We start from the raw sequence: 19,699 nt of genomic DNA, 5'->3' as shown, positions 1-19,699 counted from the left end.
CTTGTGTTTGCACTTGTGTCTCACGTCTTGCTTCCTTTTCTTGCTGCTGACCTCCTTTGCATTGCTAATTTGTATGTAATGTAGTAGCAACAACAACAATGTGGCACATTGCGCCATTCCCATTCAAATGAAGCAACAACAAAAACAGACACAAGCAGTTGCCACTTGAAATCTGTGACTCGCCCTCCTTTTGCCCTGAGAGACACATCTCAGTCCGAATGCCGCTTCAGCCATCCATTCAAATGTCCGGCCATCCAATGGTCCATCTGTTTATCTGTCGCACTTCAATGTTGCATTAGTTGCCGCCCTGCTGTGCTCGCTTCCCGCCCGTCCATCCGTGCGCCTGCCAGCTGCTGGCGTTTTTCATCTGCCTTTTGTTTTTGCAAAGTGTTGTTGTTGATGTTGGTGTATCTTTAGTGTGCACCTAACTCATCACTTAGGCAGCCGGAATTTAATTAAAATACCAAAGCGGGTTAAGCGCATGAACAGCATCAGACTACAAAGCAACTACACTGCCAACAACAATGGCGGCAGCAGTGTGATGACGTGACCGGGCGGCAGGCGTGAGCAGCTTGCAACACAACGTGCAACGTACATCTGTACGTGCGCGTTCTAGAGCACGGTAATAGAAAGAAATTGTTAACAAGCTGCTGTCTGTCCGTCTGCTAGTCTAATTTTGCTGCTTGTTCTGCTCTCACACACACGCTCATATTCACGCAAGTAGGTTTGTGTGTGTGAATCTGCGTGATTGCACGACCTCTTGCGTGCAGCCTTTGTCTTCGGTCTTAAATTAGCATTGCATTACTTTTCAATGCAAACTCGCCGGACTTTTGGAAAAGAAAAAGTTTTCCAGCAATTTAAATACTTTTTACTCTTTCTCTCTCTCTCTTTGGCTTGTTCGGCACCTTTCTTTGATTTCTGTTTTATTTTTGCTGTTATTTTAAGTGGTTGATGACAGATAAACAAACGCGGAACGCACAACACAAAAGATCTACTTAACAAGAGACGAGCGAGTAAGTTTGTTTGCCTTATTTTCACAATGTGATTTCGGGCTTCAACAGATTTCTTCGACTAGCCTTCCTGCTCCTTGCGATATTTCGCTGCTTTGCGAAATAATTTTGTTTTGACAAGTCAACTAATGCCTCAAAGTCGAAATGAATGCACAAAAATTTACATTAAAGCAGCCTTCAAAACTCGGATTAAAGGGTCGAGCATTTGAGCCAACTTATTCAAAGTTAATGAACCCATCTGAGTTCATCAAGGGTAGTGAAAAATCGTGCAGTGATTAACAAGATAAATCATGTTCTTCTGCCTTCTTAATTAGTTTGTTAGGGTGTGCCGGCTTATATTGGGCATTTGCATCAAGGTCAAACATGGAAATTCAACAGAAAGTTAAGAAGCCTATGGGTATCATAGATAACTAAGGCTGTGGGAGTGTCTCGCAATCGGCTAGTATTCGACCTGAAGCTTTCATATTATTTGGCAAATATGTCTGGATCTGTTACGCAACACACAATATTTTTGTTGGACGAAAACCGAAATTTATTATTAGAAGCTAACTCTGAGATGAGACGGGTATCGACGCTTCAAATGTCACTTCAGTTAATCTGAAAATCTAGTAGAAAGCGCAAAAAGTCTCGTATTATCCCCTCTATATTCAAGAACCTGAAAAAATTCTACAGCTATCATTTAATCGAGAAAAAATAACAGCTTTGTGTGTTTGTGGCCGGTGGAATCATCGAACCATATTTCTTCAAAACTGATGCCGGTGAGAACGTAAACGTCAATGGCGACCGTTATTGCGCCATGATGTGAACAAGACGGCGCCACTTCCCACACATCGCATCAATTGATGGATTTGTTGGGAGAAAACTTCGATGAGCAGATAATTTCTTGACGATTGGGCACCAAGATCGTGTGATATTAGACCTTTTCCTGTGGGGATTGTAAAGTCTAAAGTCTATGCGGAGATTCCCTCTTCAAGTCAGGCAGTCATCAAGCGTGTCATTCACCAGTTACCAATAGAAATGTTGAACGAGTCAAAGAAAAGTGAACTCAACGAAATAGAGATAATCTTCAAAAAAATAAATAACAAAGAATTTTCTTTCGAATGATAATAAACATTCTCCATTAAATTTGACGCTTCTGCGTTTTTTTCTTTGAAAGAGTAGGGAACCTCGAAATGGATCACACTTTATTTTAAAGTTTAGCTCCTTTGTCCTTCATAATATAAACTTAAAGAGTTTACCATTTTTGTTTTCCGACATTCTGTTTTGGTTGTCATCTAATAATTACTAGTTTTTGCTCCAAATGGGAGAATAGGAATTAAATAATGCGCAGACTCTTTTTGGTCTCTTGGAAGGAAGAACCGTTTGTATCGTGCTGCTAATTCAAGCATACTAAAGCCAAGCATTTCAGAATATGAAAATCATTAACTCATGCATATGACTAACGGCATATTTGTAGTGAGGCTGCTCACGCTGGTCTGGCGAGCAGTGAGGTATGTGTGATTTAGCTTTTCAGCATGAAAATGTGGAATTACTGGTCATTTATTTTGCCATTTTCCATTTCATGCATATTATTCCTTAATTGCGATGTGTGTAACGGTATGTAATTCGACCACTTCTTTCTTATGTGCTCCTTTTATTTTCATATTTCCACACCGGCATTATTGTTTGTTGAGGCTGCAATGGGTTACTGAATGTGGGTTTCTGTTAATTTTGCATCTATCTACAAATTGTTTTTGTTGTGCTATTCTCTTCTAACAAAAGTCTATAAAAAGTAGAACAAATACGAGCACAACCTATATTGGTATTCACATACACAGGATCGAACAGGGTGGAAGTGGGTTGTCTGTATGTGTGTTTGTGTGTGGGAAGGTATGCATTGCGTCAGCTATTAGAATATTACTTTGCTTATAACGTTAGTGCCAGCGGCTAATGGTACATTTTGATTGGCTTTGCTTTTTATATTGACGTTCGACCTTTGACAACTTGTATTGCCACTAATGCATATACCTTTTCTATATTTATAAATAATAGAATGGGTCATGTGAATGGCCTGCGATGCTTTTCGTTTTAGCTTTAATGGTAGAGAATACAAAGAGTACATATTTAAGAGCATTTAAATCAAGTAATCGCGCTTTAAAGGAACCAAGTTATTATTTAAGGAGCTCTTCTGCAATATAAAGAAGCTTTTGAAAGCTTTCGACGACTTTGAGTAATAGATAGTTAGATGGGAAAATTGAGGCTTTGAATTGCGACCTATTTGTACCCTCACTTATATCTTATGTGATCACAAAGGTGCAGTATCCTGAACTATTCTCGGAGCCTGCTGGGTGCGACTGAGGTGCTGCAATCCCTGTCCATTTAGAGGAAATTTAGGGCCTTGAGCTCGTTTCTGCAAATTGCTGGGCGATCCAGAAACAGGTGTTCTGCACTTTCCTGTTCCATGACGCAAAACCGGCAGTTGGACTAGTGCTTCTTGAGCCTGCAGTGTCCTGTATAGAGCTCGACCATGAGGGAAGTTGATCATTTCCTTAAACTTGGCGAGGTTGTACCCTCCCAGGCTCACTGATTTGTAAGAAAGACTTCTGCCTGAAAGATACCCGGAAAACATCCCATCGGTATGGATAGTTTGATTTGCTGTCCCACAATGCCTGCTCCAATGCCTTTCAGTGTTTTCGAGCTGTCAGTGCTGCCCTTAGTAGTAGGTGGAATCGTTCCACTCCGCCTTACTGCCGGAAGTAACCTTGAATTTCTCTTCGGAACTCCGAGTCTTGGAAGAAGTGCCGATGGTGTGTCTACCCCTAGGGCCTTCATTTGTCTTTCATCTTCCCTTTGTCGAATCCTTCTACTGCCATTAGCAGTATGCTATGTTTCGCTAGCTGTTTGATCATTAGATGCAGCGGTATGAGCTTAAGCATGACTTCATGTGCTGCGGTTGGGCAAGTCCGCATTGCCCCTTAAGTGCAGACACAGGCGTGCCTGTGCAAATTCTTTAGCTGAAGCCTTACGATCATGGTATACAGTCATTTTATGATACCTGCCTTGCAGCCTCAGGATCTGCTGGTTAGGCGACTGCATATAATGAGTGTCTTGGTGACTATGGACAGTGTTAAATCCACATATCTAGTCGACCGTCTAATGTGCGGCTAATAAATTTGACTTCTCTTTAGACACTTCCAACTCCCTGCCACCGAGTGTTAGGGGTTCCAATCCGAAAAGAGATCTTCGCTTTTTAAAAGGGATAAAGGTTTTTTTTGACGCTTTGTCATTTAACCCTACCGTATTGCACCATCCCTTTGCTAAACTTAAGATCCTTTGAACTATGAGGCAGAGAGTGTTCCTAAATTTGTCTCGCTTCATTATGGCCATGTCATCGGCGTACCCCTGGTATCGTGAGCAGCTTAAAGAGATTATCTACTACTAGCATTCATAGCAGTGGGGATAGAACTCCACCCTGTTGGTAGCTCCTCGTAGTAGCAAGACGAATATTACTCTCCCCCACAGTGGATCGTGAAATTTTCGGTAATAATAATACTGCCACATTTTTCTAAAAGCTACATTTTTACCTAGTCTACTTTACAGAGTGTACGGTACTCCAACGAAGCTGATCAAGATCTTAGTAAGTAATTATAGTGGCCATCCCTGATAGAACTGGCTCTGACTTTGCTGATCGAAGGCGAATAGGCTAATCATGCTCACCGGTGGCAGCGCATTGATCGCATAATACAATTATGTATGGGCTAGTTGGCATACACAACCACTCCATATTCCACAACCTGGAACCAGTACTTAAACGTTGCCAGTTTGTGGCATAAATGAAGTGGCATACAGAAATATTACGAAGCGTATTGGACTCCAGGGTGGGGCCGTCTGCCTGAAGTTGCAATCAGAAAAAAATAAAATATTGCAGCCGGGGACAAAGCATACATATTCCACATATGTGTACACATGTGTGTGGGTGTGTGTGTGTTTGCTGTTGTATCATACACGGCTGGGGATGTGTAAGTAGTTATAAAAAATCGCTTGTGCTTTGCCACAAAAGTGGCAGCTTTCAGTCCTTTAGTGGCACACCGACTACGACAAAACATGTTCCGTTATGTAAGTGTGCGCGTTGTGTAAGCAGTTGTTGCAGGCGCATCCGTTGCACGTACGGTCGCCATTCGCGCTCGCAGACGTGTGTCGCTTGGCGACAATATATTTATTTAACTTTTTTGGCGTACTTCATAGTCGCTTTGATAGGTTGCACTGTGCCGTTCAAACCAATCTAAAAGCAACAGTACTCATATGCGACTGTTGGCATCTATATACATATGTATGTATATACAGCGTGATATAGTTTGCTCCAAGCGCTGCCTTTCGTCTTTCTCGCCAAGTATATGTAGGTTACTATTATTGTTGTTATTGTAGTTGATGCGACAGTTTGCTGCGATTCACTGCTGTTTTGTGCCGCACACAGTGCGTGTGAGTGTGTGTTGGCGCTGTCGAACATTAGAGCTCACATTGCTATATTTTGTAATATGACTTACAATGTGGTTTCGCAAGAAGCCAACTTGTCAAAAGCGAATGCCCTCCCTGCGAAATTCACGTCTGGATATCTACCACATCAAGGCCACTCGCACAAGTGTGCAACGTGTGTGTGCAGTTAGTCATGTAGTAAGCGCACAGCTGTGCGCGAGATGTCATCATTTTAGCATAAATATTGCTACACTTCCTTGGTTCGTGCGAAAGCGAAATCTTGCAACATCAACTAATAATGTCACTGAGTGGCATTCTCCTGACAATATGATCGCACGACGCAGGAGGAGGAGCACACAGCGATTATGCTGCTACATATCTGTTGGTGAAAACTTTAGCTCTCAGAGGACCCGTAAAGAGTCCAATATTAAATTCATAAAAACTGTTAACCACCGATAGGTGATTATCAACAAATTATTCGAAAATTATTACCTTCCCAGTCGGGCTGTACGTCAGCACAGTTATATCAATTTAATATAGTCTAAGCGGGCCGAAGATGGCATGCAAAATAAATAATGTGCTCTTTAAGAGTTCTGCTCTATCTTTGCCTAAAACGAAGGCCTGCAAGCAAGGACAAGTGCGGTTGGTTTCAATTGCGGGGCGAACGTGGAGCCTGCGTGGGTGCAAATCAACGTAGTCAGCATAATTAATCTTACGTTAAGTCAACCGGGAAGTGCTTTCAATTGCGAACGAAATTAAAACAAGCCCATAAACGAAAATCACCATCAATGCCAAGCAGCGACAACGAAAGCACACCGCAAAGACAAGCGACCACCGACAGCGGCGCCTAGTTCTGCTAAATATACATTAAGGCATAAACACTAGTGAGCAACGCTCTAGCATGCTCATACTGACTGAACTCAATCAAGGTCGCAATTCTACATTCTTGGAATTCTATAAGACTTGGAAGTATGACTGGCTTGGTGAGCAAACTTTTCGAAGATGGTGAAAATTTTATTGATTTCGGGAAAGTAACCCGAAAAATGAAAGTCCAATGAGTGCACAAACACCCCGTATGTAGCTAGAGAATGCACTAAGCCTATAAACACAATTGTTTTGCACGCTGGTGTACGCGTTTGTACCGTGACAAAGACTAACGGCCAAATCAACGGCATCAGTTCGTCTAATATTAAATTGTTAAATAAATGTATTTATATGCACGCGACATACATATGCTTAGCTCGGCTTATACGCCTGAAATGCTGCTATGATAAACGATTTTCGGCTGTACGTGCGCACAAGCGGGCCGTGCAAACGCAAACCATGCGAGAGCGGTGGGGGCTCTAGCTTAGCTTACAAAACATTAAAATTTGAGGCGGCATTTGTTTTATGTTTTCATTTCTTATCGCATTTGTTTTTGTTTTCCATTTGGCCTGCGTTAGGCCTGTGCTGCTATTTCCAGTGGCTGTGATAAAATCAGGTTTCGTCTTCATTTCCTCTGCTGGGCCCACGAAACTTGGCTTGGCTGGTCCACCATGCGCCGTTAAGGCTCTTAAGGCGCAATGGAAGCATAAAAAGCGAAAGTTTTCCGCCTCCGTTTTCGCATGCCTTCGCTGGCAGTCAATTCATTCGCATTCGAAATTAGGCACGACGAATGAGGTGTTCGAGCGTGGCGCAGCGCAGTGGCTAAATATTCTTCCGCCACTTCAGGCGGCACCTTTTGCTGGCAGCGCTTCCGCCGCCGCATAAAAGCCCACTTGATTTTGTTTTCGTTGTTATTTGGCGCGCATAAAACAGAAATGATGTAAATGTTGACGCGCCCACACACACAGACATAAAGTGATAAGTGAAAACAATTTCCCGGCGAAATTACAATGATTGCCAGCGCCCCAACGGCTATGAGCTCGTCCGCGCCCACTGCTTTCGCACGGCTGTACTTGCCGCTTGTGCTTGTTTTCGTTGCTCGGCTATTGCCTATTGTGTGTGCCGGAGAGGAGTTGGAGGCAACGCGACAATTGCTCTTGCTGCTTTTGTATTGAGTTGCTCTTCTGTGCTGTTGATTATTACAAGTACCGCAAAAACACACAAATATTGCTTTCCTTCTTAGTCCGGGCTTATTCGGCACTTCTGTTCCGTTCGAGCCTATACCACGCTTTAAGTGCGCGATTCCGTTTTCCGCTTTAACGCGGTGTGACAGTGGCGAGACTTCTAAATTAATTTATTCGCACTTCAGTGTAGATTTTTCTTCTGCTCGAGTGCTAACAAAGGCAGTTCTTCAATGTTTGGAATTAGGAGGAACAATGGTTCGCTCGCTTCCATTCTGGAAATTTCGATGTGAAAGATGCACCTTGCTCTGGTCGACCTGTCGTTGAGAAAGTCGATAAAATTATGGTAAAGATTCACCTGGACCATCACATAAAACGTCATGACATCGCTAAGGAACTTAGCATTCAATATCAAAAGGTTTTGAACCATTTAAAAAAGGCTGCCTACAAAAAGAACCTCGATGTTGGGGTGTCTGTGAAAAAATTTAATGGACCGACTTAACATCTCCGATTCTTTGCTGAAACTAAACGAAATCGAACCATTTCTGAAGTGAATGCTAAAAGGAGACGGAAAGTGGAACTATACGACAATTACGTGCGAAAAAGATCATGATCCAAGCATGGTAAAGCTCAAAAAATGGCCACAAAACCAGGAGTGACCCATCGAAGGATTATGCTGAGTGTTTGGTGGGATTGGAAAGGAATCATTCACTATGAGCTGCTCCAACCTGATCGGAGGATTGATTATACATTTTACTGTCAACAACTGTTGAGATTGAAGTAAGCAATCAAAAACATACGGGCAGTACTGATCACCAAATAAAGTACTGATCAACCAAAAGGGCTTCGTCTTCCATCAGGACAACGCTGAACCACACACATCTTTGATGACTCGCCAAAAACTGAGAAAGCTTGGCTGGAAAGTTTTGATGCATCCACCATATAGCCCTGATCTTGCACCATCGGACTGCCATTTGTATCGGTTAATGCAGAACTCCATTAATGGAGTAAAGTTGGCTTCAAGAGAAGCCTGTGGAAATTACTTGACGCAGTTTTTCGCCGAGATACCAAAAAAGATTTACACTGATTGAATAATGTCTCTAGCGGAAAAATGGCAAAAAATGTTGGACAAAAGGGTGCATATTTGGTTCATTAAAGTTCATTATAAATATAAAAAAAATAAGTTGAAGTTTGATTATAAATACGAAAGGGCTTTTTCGACTACCAAATATTTTTTGTCAACAAATAGTGGAACTTAGAGCTAAGGGAGTGCATTAGAAATGATAACGGTGTTTATGTGAGATTTTGTCGTAGTAGAAAACTAATTTGAGACCTTTACTTCATAAGAGGTGATCCGGCTCGTCGCAGTGAGGACTCTTGACTACTACACGAAGTCAGAGGGTCCATCAAATACGGACCGATAAACTAAGATGAGTTATTACGTTCCTGGTAACCGAAATTGTGAAATCCATGCTTCCGAATTGAATACCCTTTCCAACGAATGCTTGAAGCTTAAGATGTACATATATCGGACAAAGCAATTTGTGTTTGTGGATGTCAAAGGCGCGTGATCAGCGGCATACTTTGTTAAGGAGAGTAGGCAAAATATATCTTTTTTATCGCCAGATAAAGCAACGAAGCTTGAATATAATAAAAAAATCGGAATAGAATGCAAAATAAGCAAATGAAGGAAATTTTGGAAATTCAGAATAGACGAGAAATTGAACACCCAGCACGCATGAAGAGAGCCAATTCAAAACTTGCAATATGCTGAGCGATAAAGTGGAATGCTGAGGCTATATTCAAGGCTCCGGTGCGCCATAATCCCTAACACAAGACCAACAACAGTGATGTGAGTGCTGGTTAAGTGTACCGCCGCCGGCAACAGGGGCGACGAAGCGTATGAGTGGAAGAGTGCGACAAGCCAATGTAACGCTCTGAGTAGAAAAATAAAATTGAAAATAAACTTTGGCCACGACACGAACTTCGTGATGAACTGGCTGACCTAACACCATCCAATAACAGTTTGTTTGTGAACATACTCGAACATTTAACAAAGTTTGTCCGTGTGTGAGGCAACGACGAAAGGAAAAAACTACAATAAAATGGCAGCGTAAAACGAGCGGACACAGCAGCCTTGAAGAGCTATCGGTCGACATCAATCCGGTCACCAGCATTTTCGCATGCTCACAGCTCAGTCACTTGGGGAGAGGTGGCAGTGACGCACCCACTTCGAGTCGATTGTTACATACACACAGCTACACAAGCGTGCTTGTGCTTTAATGTATAAATATTGGATTTGCTACTCTTCAATATGAGGCACGCTTTCGTGTGTGTGTGTGTGTGTGTGTGTGAGGCATGCCCTGACTCTTAAATTTGCGCTCGACTGATGAAATTGTTGACTCAGCCTGACCGGATGTAAAACAGTTGAATAGCTGGGGGGAGGTAGGGATGGTAGTGCAGAAGTGCCAAATGCCAACAGCTTTTTAGAGCAGCGACGAGTAACGGCTTGCACGACGCACCTCGTAAGAAATTGAACTGTTTGCAGAAATAGGGCGAGGAATACTAGTTCGGGATGCTTTTAAAGTGGATGGCACATTTTTAAATGAACGTGAGCGAGTTGAGAAGTTCCGGCATTTTTTTTTATTTATAAAAACGAAAACTTACATTTTTCCTGTTCGAAAAGTTCGTGGTTTTGAATAACTTTAGTTTGCCCTTTTGGCAGTTCCCAATTTCAATCTATTATTGAATCACTATATATATCTGCTAAATTATTATTGAATCATATACGATTCCCGAAACACCTGTGAGAAGGTCAGATCCGCTTTATATTTCCAGTTTTGTTAAGAAAGTAGGTGATTGATTTTGCTGCAAGAGAAGCATATATATTGGGACATATATTTTGTGTAGCGACCGAAAAGGCGACATCCGCTGACAAATTGGTTGCTTTGCTTGAATTTGCTCTTTTGACTTTCGAAGAGTATATTCCCCCCTAAGCAAACTTTGGAACAAGTAGTGGAAACTTGCTGCTGCTTCTTCGAGCGAGTAATTTTCTGTGGTGCTATTCGTTCTTCTTTCTTATTGTAGAAAATTCTGGTGTCAACGCATTTACTTGCATGAGAAGTATTCAAATTCTAACTAAATATAGTTTTAGTGTTTTCTATGGTTGGTTCTTCGGTTTTAAAATTTATAAAATATGGAAAAAAAATTGAAGTTCTCGCTCAAACAGTCAAGAACTTGCGGGTGTACATTAGGTGAAATTTCTTCTTCTTCCAGCTCGCAGTGAAGAAAATCTGGCAGCTCTAACTGAGATTTTTGGGTACCGTCGAGAGTCGATTCGGCGCCGTTCGCAGCAACTCGGACAACGTATGGAAGGACTTGGCGCATTTTACGTAGATGTCTTAAATTGAAAGAGTACAAAACACAGTTTGTTCAAGAACTGAAGCTGCTTGACCTTACCAAGCGACATCGCTTCACTCTATGAGCTCTTGAAAAGTTCCGAGAGGATCCGACGTTTCCGTGCCAAATTTTGAGGACCATTTCTGGCTTAATGGGTTTGTAAACAATCAGAACTAAATAGATTCAAAAGCTGCCATTTCATCCAGGAACACAACGGTTTAGTGTCGTTTGTGGGCCGTCGATCCATATTTCTTTAAAACTGATGCCGTAACCGTCAATGGTGAACGTTATCACGGAATAATAATCGACTATTTGATGCCTGAAAGTGAAGCTCGTGATCTCGGAGACATTTGGTTTCAACAAAACGGCGTCACTTCCCAAACATCACATAAATCAATGGATTTATTGAGAGAATACTTTGGTGAGCAGATTTTTCACCACATTTTGTTCACCAAGATCGTGTGATATCACACCGTTAAACCTTTTCCTGTGGACATATAGTATGTAATGTCTAAAGATTCGGGCCTTGGAATAAAACATCACGCATGTCATTCGTCAGTTACCAGTCGAAATGCGTGAACGAGTCCTAGAAAACTAGACTCAACGGATGGACCATCTGAGACGTAGACGCGTCCAACATCTATCTTTCGAGAGTTAATAAACATTCCCTATAAAATTTAAAGTTTTATTGTTTTTTTTAGTGGGAAACTTTGAAATGGATCACCCTTTATCTATCCTCTGTGCATGTGTATGTATGCAAGTGTGTGAGAGCTCTACATACGCGCTTGGATTGGCAGGGCATGAATATAGTCTCCAGCTGAGCAAATAATTTGCGATTTACAAACGTTCTCGATTTGAACTAATTCGACCTCGACCCTTGCATAGCTGATCCCTGCTTTAAGCAAATGATTCTTGCCAACAAAAGTCAATTAATGCATCGTTTATGGGTCATATAAATTGCGCTGACGCTCGCCAAACTGCGGCTGTTAGTTACAAGCGAGAAGAGCTTCGTCTAAACGGTAAGCTGAGTGTGGCAGTTTTACATGTGTCTGCGAGCTCTCTGCGAGAGAATGTGTGCGGGTGCGTGAAGGGACTTCATTACGAGCTTTGATAGATGGCTGAACAGTGAAGGTGGCACAGTTGCAGATAGAGAGTGAGAGAGCGTGTGATGGTAGCATAATGACAACAAGTGGGAAAGAGACAGTGAAAGATAGGCGATTAGGCACACAATGAAATTAAGCAGCCAGAAAATTAAACAAGGCACAAACGGTATAGGCAAGCGTCTAAATTACGTTGGTATGTATGTATGAGTGCATTTGGACAAAGGCTAATGAATACAAGTCAATGGGTGTAACGGAGGTCTACTGGGGCACTATACCATAGCTCCACATATTTACATGCACATATGCAGAAAGTCTACATTTGCTCATTGAGTACTGGCTTATGTGGGCTGATGTTTGCAGATTTAAAGTGGCGCCCAGTTGTCGCCTGTGACTTGGTTAATGCGCTAGTGTTCCCTCCTCCCTGCGTTGGCTGCTTAACGCAACCCTATGTATGCACATAGTACGCACACGCACATGCACATAAATGAACGCATACATATATGCATATGTGTATGCATGCGAACTCACTCTGTTATCCTTGGTTGCGACGCAGTCAAGCAGAACCGATGAAAGTAAATATTGTAAGGTCCTGCGGCAGGATATATGCATCCTCATGCATGTCCCACACGGAGGGACCTTCGCAGAAGAAGCGGAAGAGCATGCTCTAATTCCCTCTCTCTATCTCTCTCTCTCTCTGCTGTCACTTTCGCTTCCCAGTCATGGCCTCATCGTTGCCATGCACTTCAGAACACATTAACGCGATGACTTTGAGGCCATGTTTGTTATCTCACAAAAGGTGCAGGGGCACATCCAGTGCAGCTGAACTGCTATAACCACACAACTATACACACCTGTGCCAACACAGATGCACGTGCGTTACTTAAAGCGCAACAAAGGGGGGAGCAGAACTCTCTAGTAGTTGGCAGCATTCTTCGGAAAGCGTGGCTGCGAATGTGGTGCAACCGAAATCTTCTATGTAACAGGAGACTTGATACTCTGATCAGGTTGCAGGCAAGGAAGTTCAGGTTTAGCATGTGGCAGCAAACAAATATTGCTCCACAATCTACGCACGACGTTGACACCTGGCAGCACCGTTGACTACCTGTTTTGGCTGTCTCCTTAACCTCAGCGCCAAAATGAGCTTCTGGCTGGTAGTCAGAGCTCTTGCTCGGTGATAAAATAATGTGTAAACATTTTCACAAACAATTTAGTCTCGCTGCTTTGCTACTCTTATGAAAAAATTACCTGTGTTGGTAAAACTTAAATGCATTAGAATAAAAAATAAATTACAAAATTATTTAAAAACTTTTATTTCAAGAAATTTTTCTTTCGCACAGAACAAGCGTTGACTTTGGGCGGGTCTATAAATGTCTTAAGTTTCATTAACTGGAATGTTGGAGAGATTACTAAATAATAATCTGTCTGGAAATAGAAGGGATTTTTTACCATTTGTCCCACCGTAGAGTTTTTCAATTGCAGCGGTATGCAAATAGCTCCTAAGTCCCGCTCGGAAACTTTCGCCCAGATGGATTTATATTGACAGCTTCACACACCAAGTTATGGTCTTTGCCATCATGCTTATATCAATGAATATAGATTTTATTCTAAGCGCTGTAGTGGAGGATGAAGCCGTGTGTAGAAGTTCACGCAAGTGAGGAAAGTTCTCTGAGTGAGAATCACTTGGGAGTGGCTAGAAACGATTCTTTTACATATGGCTCAAGCAGCTCACGAATTCCGGTCTTAGACCAAGTATCCTATGGGTAGCCAAAAAACATCCTTTGAAGGCGAGGAGATGGGATATATATCGTGGGTTGAAGAGAGAAGTGACATTTGCATTTGCAGACAAAAGAAAAAAGGCCGAAATACGTGAGTATGACAAGCTTACCGACAGGGGTAATGCTGGAAAGTTTTACGAAAAAAAAGCAGCGACTAACAGAATGTTTCAAGACCGGAGCATACTATTGTAGAACACCCAGAAGTGATCGAGTGACTGATGCCCAGACCATACTAAAATTATGGAGAAAACGCTTCTTCTGCCTGCTGTATGGCAGTGAAAGCATAGCACAAGTATATGGTGAACCCGTTTCCCCAATCGATGATGATAGAGCAGACGTTCCATTGCTCGACTATGAAGAAGTTCGGTTAGCAATTACCCGGCTGAAGGACAACAAAGCGAGCCGATGAACTGCGGGCCGAGTTATTCAAAGTTCTATTCATCTTCTTTGTGGAATATGATCGGACGAAAACATGTCCGACGATTGGAACTTAAGTGTGGTTAGAGCGTATTGTGTGACAACAAACTGATTGGATCTTATCAGTGTGGGTTTAGGCCTGAAAAAGCAACAACTGACTTAATGTAACACTGCGTCTTGTTTTATAAATATTCACAATATATACCGCTAGAACTATCTATACTTGTTAAAAGCTAAATCTTTTAAATAGATTCAACTACTTTTCAACTTTACGACTAATTTTACTTTGAAATGGCGTTGCCACATAGTTACACGTATGTACATATAGAGTAATCAAATTTATTGCTGCTTTTTTCATTCTAGTTAATTTATTTTTAATTTCGATTTGGTTTAAATCAAAAGCAGCTTTTATGTTCAACACAATGCATTTAATGCCGGCGAGGCTGCGGTGAGAGATAAATGGGCCCACAGACACCGCAAAACTTCCGCTACAAAAATCGAGAACAAAATTAATAAAGCGAAATAAATGGAAGGAGAAAGTTGGCAAAGAAAAGTTAGAGGCGAAAAATCAGGAATGCACCGAAAGAAATAGCGCGGAAATTTATTAAAACGATAAAAGGCAAGAAGCAAAAAGATATCTGAAACAATAATAGCAACAGCCGAACAGCAACAGCCGCGCCATCAACAATCGGCGAAATAATACAACAGCGATAAAGATAAAAAGCAGAGCCTTTTCAGACAATGAGCGAATGCAGCAACACAAAGCGGAGCTGCAACAGCAGCATGCAGTGGCAATTGCGGAGGCGGCAAACGGCTTGCTTGCCTCGTACAGCGGCAGCGGGTGTGGTGGCGGTGGGGGTGCGGTAATGAAAACTTGTTTTAAACTTGAAATCGTTCATTAAACTTTCGCTTGTTAGTTCCGAATTGAAACTTTTCTTAGCAAGTGAAATCAAGCCAGCGAAAATGGTTAAACAAACCGCAAGGAAAACAACAATTACACAAGTGTTTGCCAGGCGCAACTCGAGTGGCAAAAGGAATTACGGAACAACGGTTGTGGTGACGCCCAGAAGTATCAGACACGAGTAACTAGCAACAAACAACACTTTCCGTATTGAAAATGTGTGTAATGATCTTTGCTTTCTCTTTCTGCTTTTTTTTTTGGAAGCGCATGTAGAAATGAGGCGAAATGAAAGTTTACCCACAGTGAGGCAGAAGAAAGACTACAAAGTACTACAAAGTGGGCTGCAGTTGACCACGTTTAAAGGCCAAAATTGCCAAATTGCTGACGGCTGCGTAGAATTTTAGAATCAACCATATATGTATATATGTACATATGTATGTATGTCAGTCTGCTGAAAACCGGCATTCTTCGTTGTTTTCTGTCATATATTGTCTGTATGTTCGTATTATGTTTCAATTGAGACAGGCTCGTTATATCTAATATGGTAGTCGAAAAAGAGTTTTCGTATTTTGTCAATAGATATCGTTGCACTCGTATATCTCCAGTGTGCAATTTATGTAGAAAATCGGCATCATTTGAAATTTTTGTATGAAAAAGGGAAGATTGCTACACAAGCCACCCATGAAATTTGTGAAGTTTTCCGAGACGATTCTGTATCAGGTCGTGTAGCACAACAGTAGTTCGCTCGGTTCCGTTCTGGAAATTTCAGTGTGGAAGGTGCACCTTGCTCTGGTCGATCTATCGTTGAAAAGGTCGATGGAATTATGGAAAAGATTGACCAGGCCGTCACATTAACATCGCTAAAGAACTGAACATTCATCTTCAAACGGTTTTGAACCATTTCAAAAAGTCTGGCTACAAAAAGAAGCTCGATGCATTGCCTATAAAAAATTTAATGGACCAAATTGACATTTGCGATTCTTTGCTGAAACGAAATAAAATCGAACCATTCCTGAAGCGAATGGTAACAGGAGACAAAAAGTGGATCAAATACGACAATAATGTGCGTAAAAGATCATGGTTCAAGCGTGGTAAGGCTCAACAAATGGACGCAAAGCCAGGATTGACGCCTCGAAATGTTATGCTGAGTGTTTGGTGGAATTGGAAAGGAATCATATGCTAAGAGCTGCTCAAGCCTGATCGGACGACTGATAATACATTTTACTGTCAATAACTGATGAGATTGAAGCAAGCAATCGAAAACATACGGCCAGAACTGATCACCAGATAAAGTACTGATCAACAAAAAGGGCTTCGTCTTCCATCAAGGCAACGCTAGACCACACACATTTTTGTTGACTCGGCAAAAACTGGGAGAGCTTGGCTGGGAAGTTTCGATGCATCCACCATATAGCCCTGATCTTGCACCATCGGACTGCCATTTGTTTCGGTCAATGTAGAACTCCCTTAATGGAGTAAAGTTGGCTTCTGGAGAAGCCTGTGAAAATTACTTGTCGCAGTTTTTCGCCGAGAAACCAGAAAAGTTTTACACTGATGGAATTATGGCAAAAAGTGTTGGACCAAAATGGTACATATTTGGTTCATTAAAGTTCATTTTAAATACCAAAAAAAATACAAAAACACTTTTTCGACTATCCAATATGTCTTCGCTATTATTCGGCTGACTTTTCCTAGTTGTTCGTATACATTTTTTGTTGTTTTTCTTGCCTTTTCGTTGCAAATACCAAAAACCCACGAGCTATATGTTGTACTTAATGGCTCAGCGGCTCTTTCAGCGCTGCTCAGCACCAGCTGGGCTTTTAATAGCAGCGTAAAATTGTCCATGTGCCATGAGCGTATTTATATGCTAATGACAAAAACAGCAATAATATTAATGCGAATAAACAAACACGTAAATGAAAGCGTGCATAAAGACTCGCATCGAAATATATTTACGCAAACATGTATGAGTGCTTAAAGTACCGTAATAAACTAACGTTATTATTGCAATAAAAATCAGCAAAAACTATTTACTCAATTACGAAACAAATTTACAAAGGTTAATTAAATAGTAATTAATATTCGCATTTTAAATGCAGCAATTACATTTAAAAAGGGAAATTATTTGCGAACCGCAACGCACAAGTTCGCGCGAATTATGGCATATTTGATTGAATGTATTCAATGTGTTTTTATTTGCATAATTTGTATTTTTATTGGCCTTCCGCGCGCTCCCGATGGACCGAACTGCATAAAAAATGGGCAAATACTCGTTCATTATTTGGTTCGTAATAATGCCGTTATGCAGATGATTGTCAATAGCCAATGCAATTATTTCGCGACGCTGTGAGGAGTGTCAGCAATCGGCGAGATCCGAAGCCGGAGAGTATAACGAGTGTGATTCGCTTTGCATGCTTAGCTTTGGGCGAGCAATTCGAATGTACTCATATTTAATTCGATTTGAATTAATTCGGGATTGGTTGCCTTTAGTTACATTATATGTGGAATATAATCGAGTATATCAATAATCACCATTTGAAGTTCAAAATTATAAAATTTATTGTAACTAATTGCAAAACTTCTTCTATAAGAGTGTACAGCTGCTTCCTCCACAGAAGTGTTTTCGTCGGTTCGGATGACATGACCTAGCCAGCGTAGCCGCGGTCTTTTAATTCACTGAACTATGTCCATGTTCATATATCTCATACAGCTCATCGTGCCATCGAATGCTTTATTCGCCGTGGCCAATCCGCAAAGGACCATAAATCTTCCGCAAAACCTTTCTCTCGAAAATTTGTAGTGTCGACTCATCAGATGTTGTCATCGTCCATGCATCTCTGCACCATAGATGAGAGACTTATAGAATTTCGTTTTTCTTCGTCGAGAGAGGACTCTACTTCTTAATTGCCAACTCAGTCCGAAGTAGCACCTGTTGACAAGAGATATTCTGCTTTAGATTTTGAGGCTTACATTGTTATTGGTGTTAATACTGATTCCAAGATAAACGGAATTCTCTACGACTTCGAAATTATGTTTGTCAAGTGTGTAGAAGTTACGCAAGAGTAGAAAGTTTTCCTTTACATATGGCTCAAGCAGCCCACGACGTTCCGATCTTAGACCAAGTATCCTCTGGGTAGCCAAAGAAGATCCATTTGGAGGCGAGCTAAAGTGAGAAGACAAACCATCCCGCCACATGGTTGTGTGCTGGGTTTGGGATCCGCCATGTATTTTCAAAAGAAACAACAGCCTCGGACGAGAGACCCCGCTTTTGATGACGACCATAGCAAACGCATTAAGTATTACGATTTAAGAGCATGAGTTGGAATGTCCGGTCCCTTAATTGGGAAGGTGCCGCTGCCCAGCTGGTTGATGTCGTCGAACCAATGCTATCATTGATTGTGAAACTTAGGCAGTTGTGAACTATTTAATGCAGTTTACAATACTTGAATATGAAAATCGCTTTTAATCTCAAAAACTTAGGTTATAGAGTGCTTGTCCACTTAATTTTACCAAGACATCATTAAACCACAAATAACCAAATTTTGGGGCGACAACACCTTATGGTAAGCGTAGTAATATCGCCAATTTTATCGAGATAAATATGTTGATGGGTCAACCGAAAGGACAATAACCGCTACATGTATTAGAAGCTGCATGACCGACTGAGATAATATAATTGCTATAAAATGTGTATGAATTGCTTAAAAAGAATATAGTTTTTCTCAAGTATTTAAATGTCTAACTCACCGTTTCTTTGTTAATTCTCGACTTGATAAGCTCCTCCTCTAGCCAGAGCCATTGTTTCTCGGCATCCTGGGTCTCATACTCGGAGAGCGCACTGACGCGTCCCTCGCCATCGCCCACACTCAAAGCCGGTATGGCATTCATGCCACGATGGTGTCCACCATTGTAACCGCCATAACCGCCGCCATGACTCATCCAATCGCTCGACGAATGTCCATGGTGTTGATGTATGGAGCCGTGATGATAGTAGTAGGTCTTGTATTCGGAATCACCGCCGCTGCCGCCAGACATTGGAGTACGCTGCCGCACCGCCGCCAGATGGCTGGGCGGGGACTTGTGATCGTGCCGCATGAAATTCGTGTTCAGCGCAATTATACGCAGGCGACTCTTCGTCTGCTCAATGGAGTAGTAGCCACCTACAAAAGAGAAACGGACGAGAAACAGGCTTAGTGCCACACTTAAACCGAAAATGCCACCTTACATTGGTTACTACATGTGTACAAATGTAACCAGCACTGTCGGTTACTATGCCAAAAGAAACAAAGAAAAAATAATCTTCAAAGCAAGCTTTGTGAGCACTTCGGTTGTGCTGTTGCCTCTTTGTTCTTTGTCATGCTAAAAATAACTGCCGTTTCGCAAATGCCGTCGGCAATAGCAACGATCACGTATACGCCATGCCGACCGTCTGCTGTCGCATCCATTCATGCACGAAGTGAATCGATGTGATTGCGCTGACTGGCATAGATTTTCAAGGTATTTAGGCTTGTCGAGAATAACAATAACAGAATTTCGTGTGATGATGTTTCGTTTCTCGTTTCTTGTTCCCCGCTTCCCGCAGCCTTCTCATTACTCA

At 41.7% G+C, this 19,699-nt stretch overlaps 1 protein-coding gene across 3 annotated transcripts in view; it reads right to left on the bottom strand.

The window, feature by feature from the left end:
* The window catches only part of LOC126762978 (uncharacterized), a 176,584-nt gene that overhangs the window by 23,080 nt on the left and 133,805 nt on the right, over positions 1 to 19,699 (bottom strand). For all 3 annotated transcript variants that reach the window (XM_050480090.1, XM_050480088.1, XM_050480089.1), the window contains one exon: positions 18,850 to 19,262. In XM_050480090.1, coding sequence (XP_050336047.1) covers positions 18,850 to 19,262 — 413 coding nt within the window. The remainder of the gene's footprint in view (positions 1 to 18,849; positions 19,263 to 19,699) is intronic.

Source organism: Bactrocera neohumeralis, chromosome 6, assembly GCF_024586455.1.
Source record: "Bactrocera neohumeralis isolate Rockhampton chromosome 6, APGP_CSIRO_Bneo_wtdbg2-racon-allhic-juicebox.fasta_v2, whole genome shotgun sequence".
NCBI classification, from domain to species: Eukaryota; Metazoa; Arthropoda; class Insecta; order Diptera; family Tephritidae; genus Bactrocera; species Bactrocera neohumeralis.
Note: the sequence above shows the minus strand (reverse complement) of the source record. Positions and strands in the feature narration are given on the sequence as shown.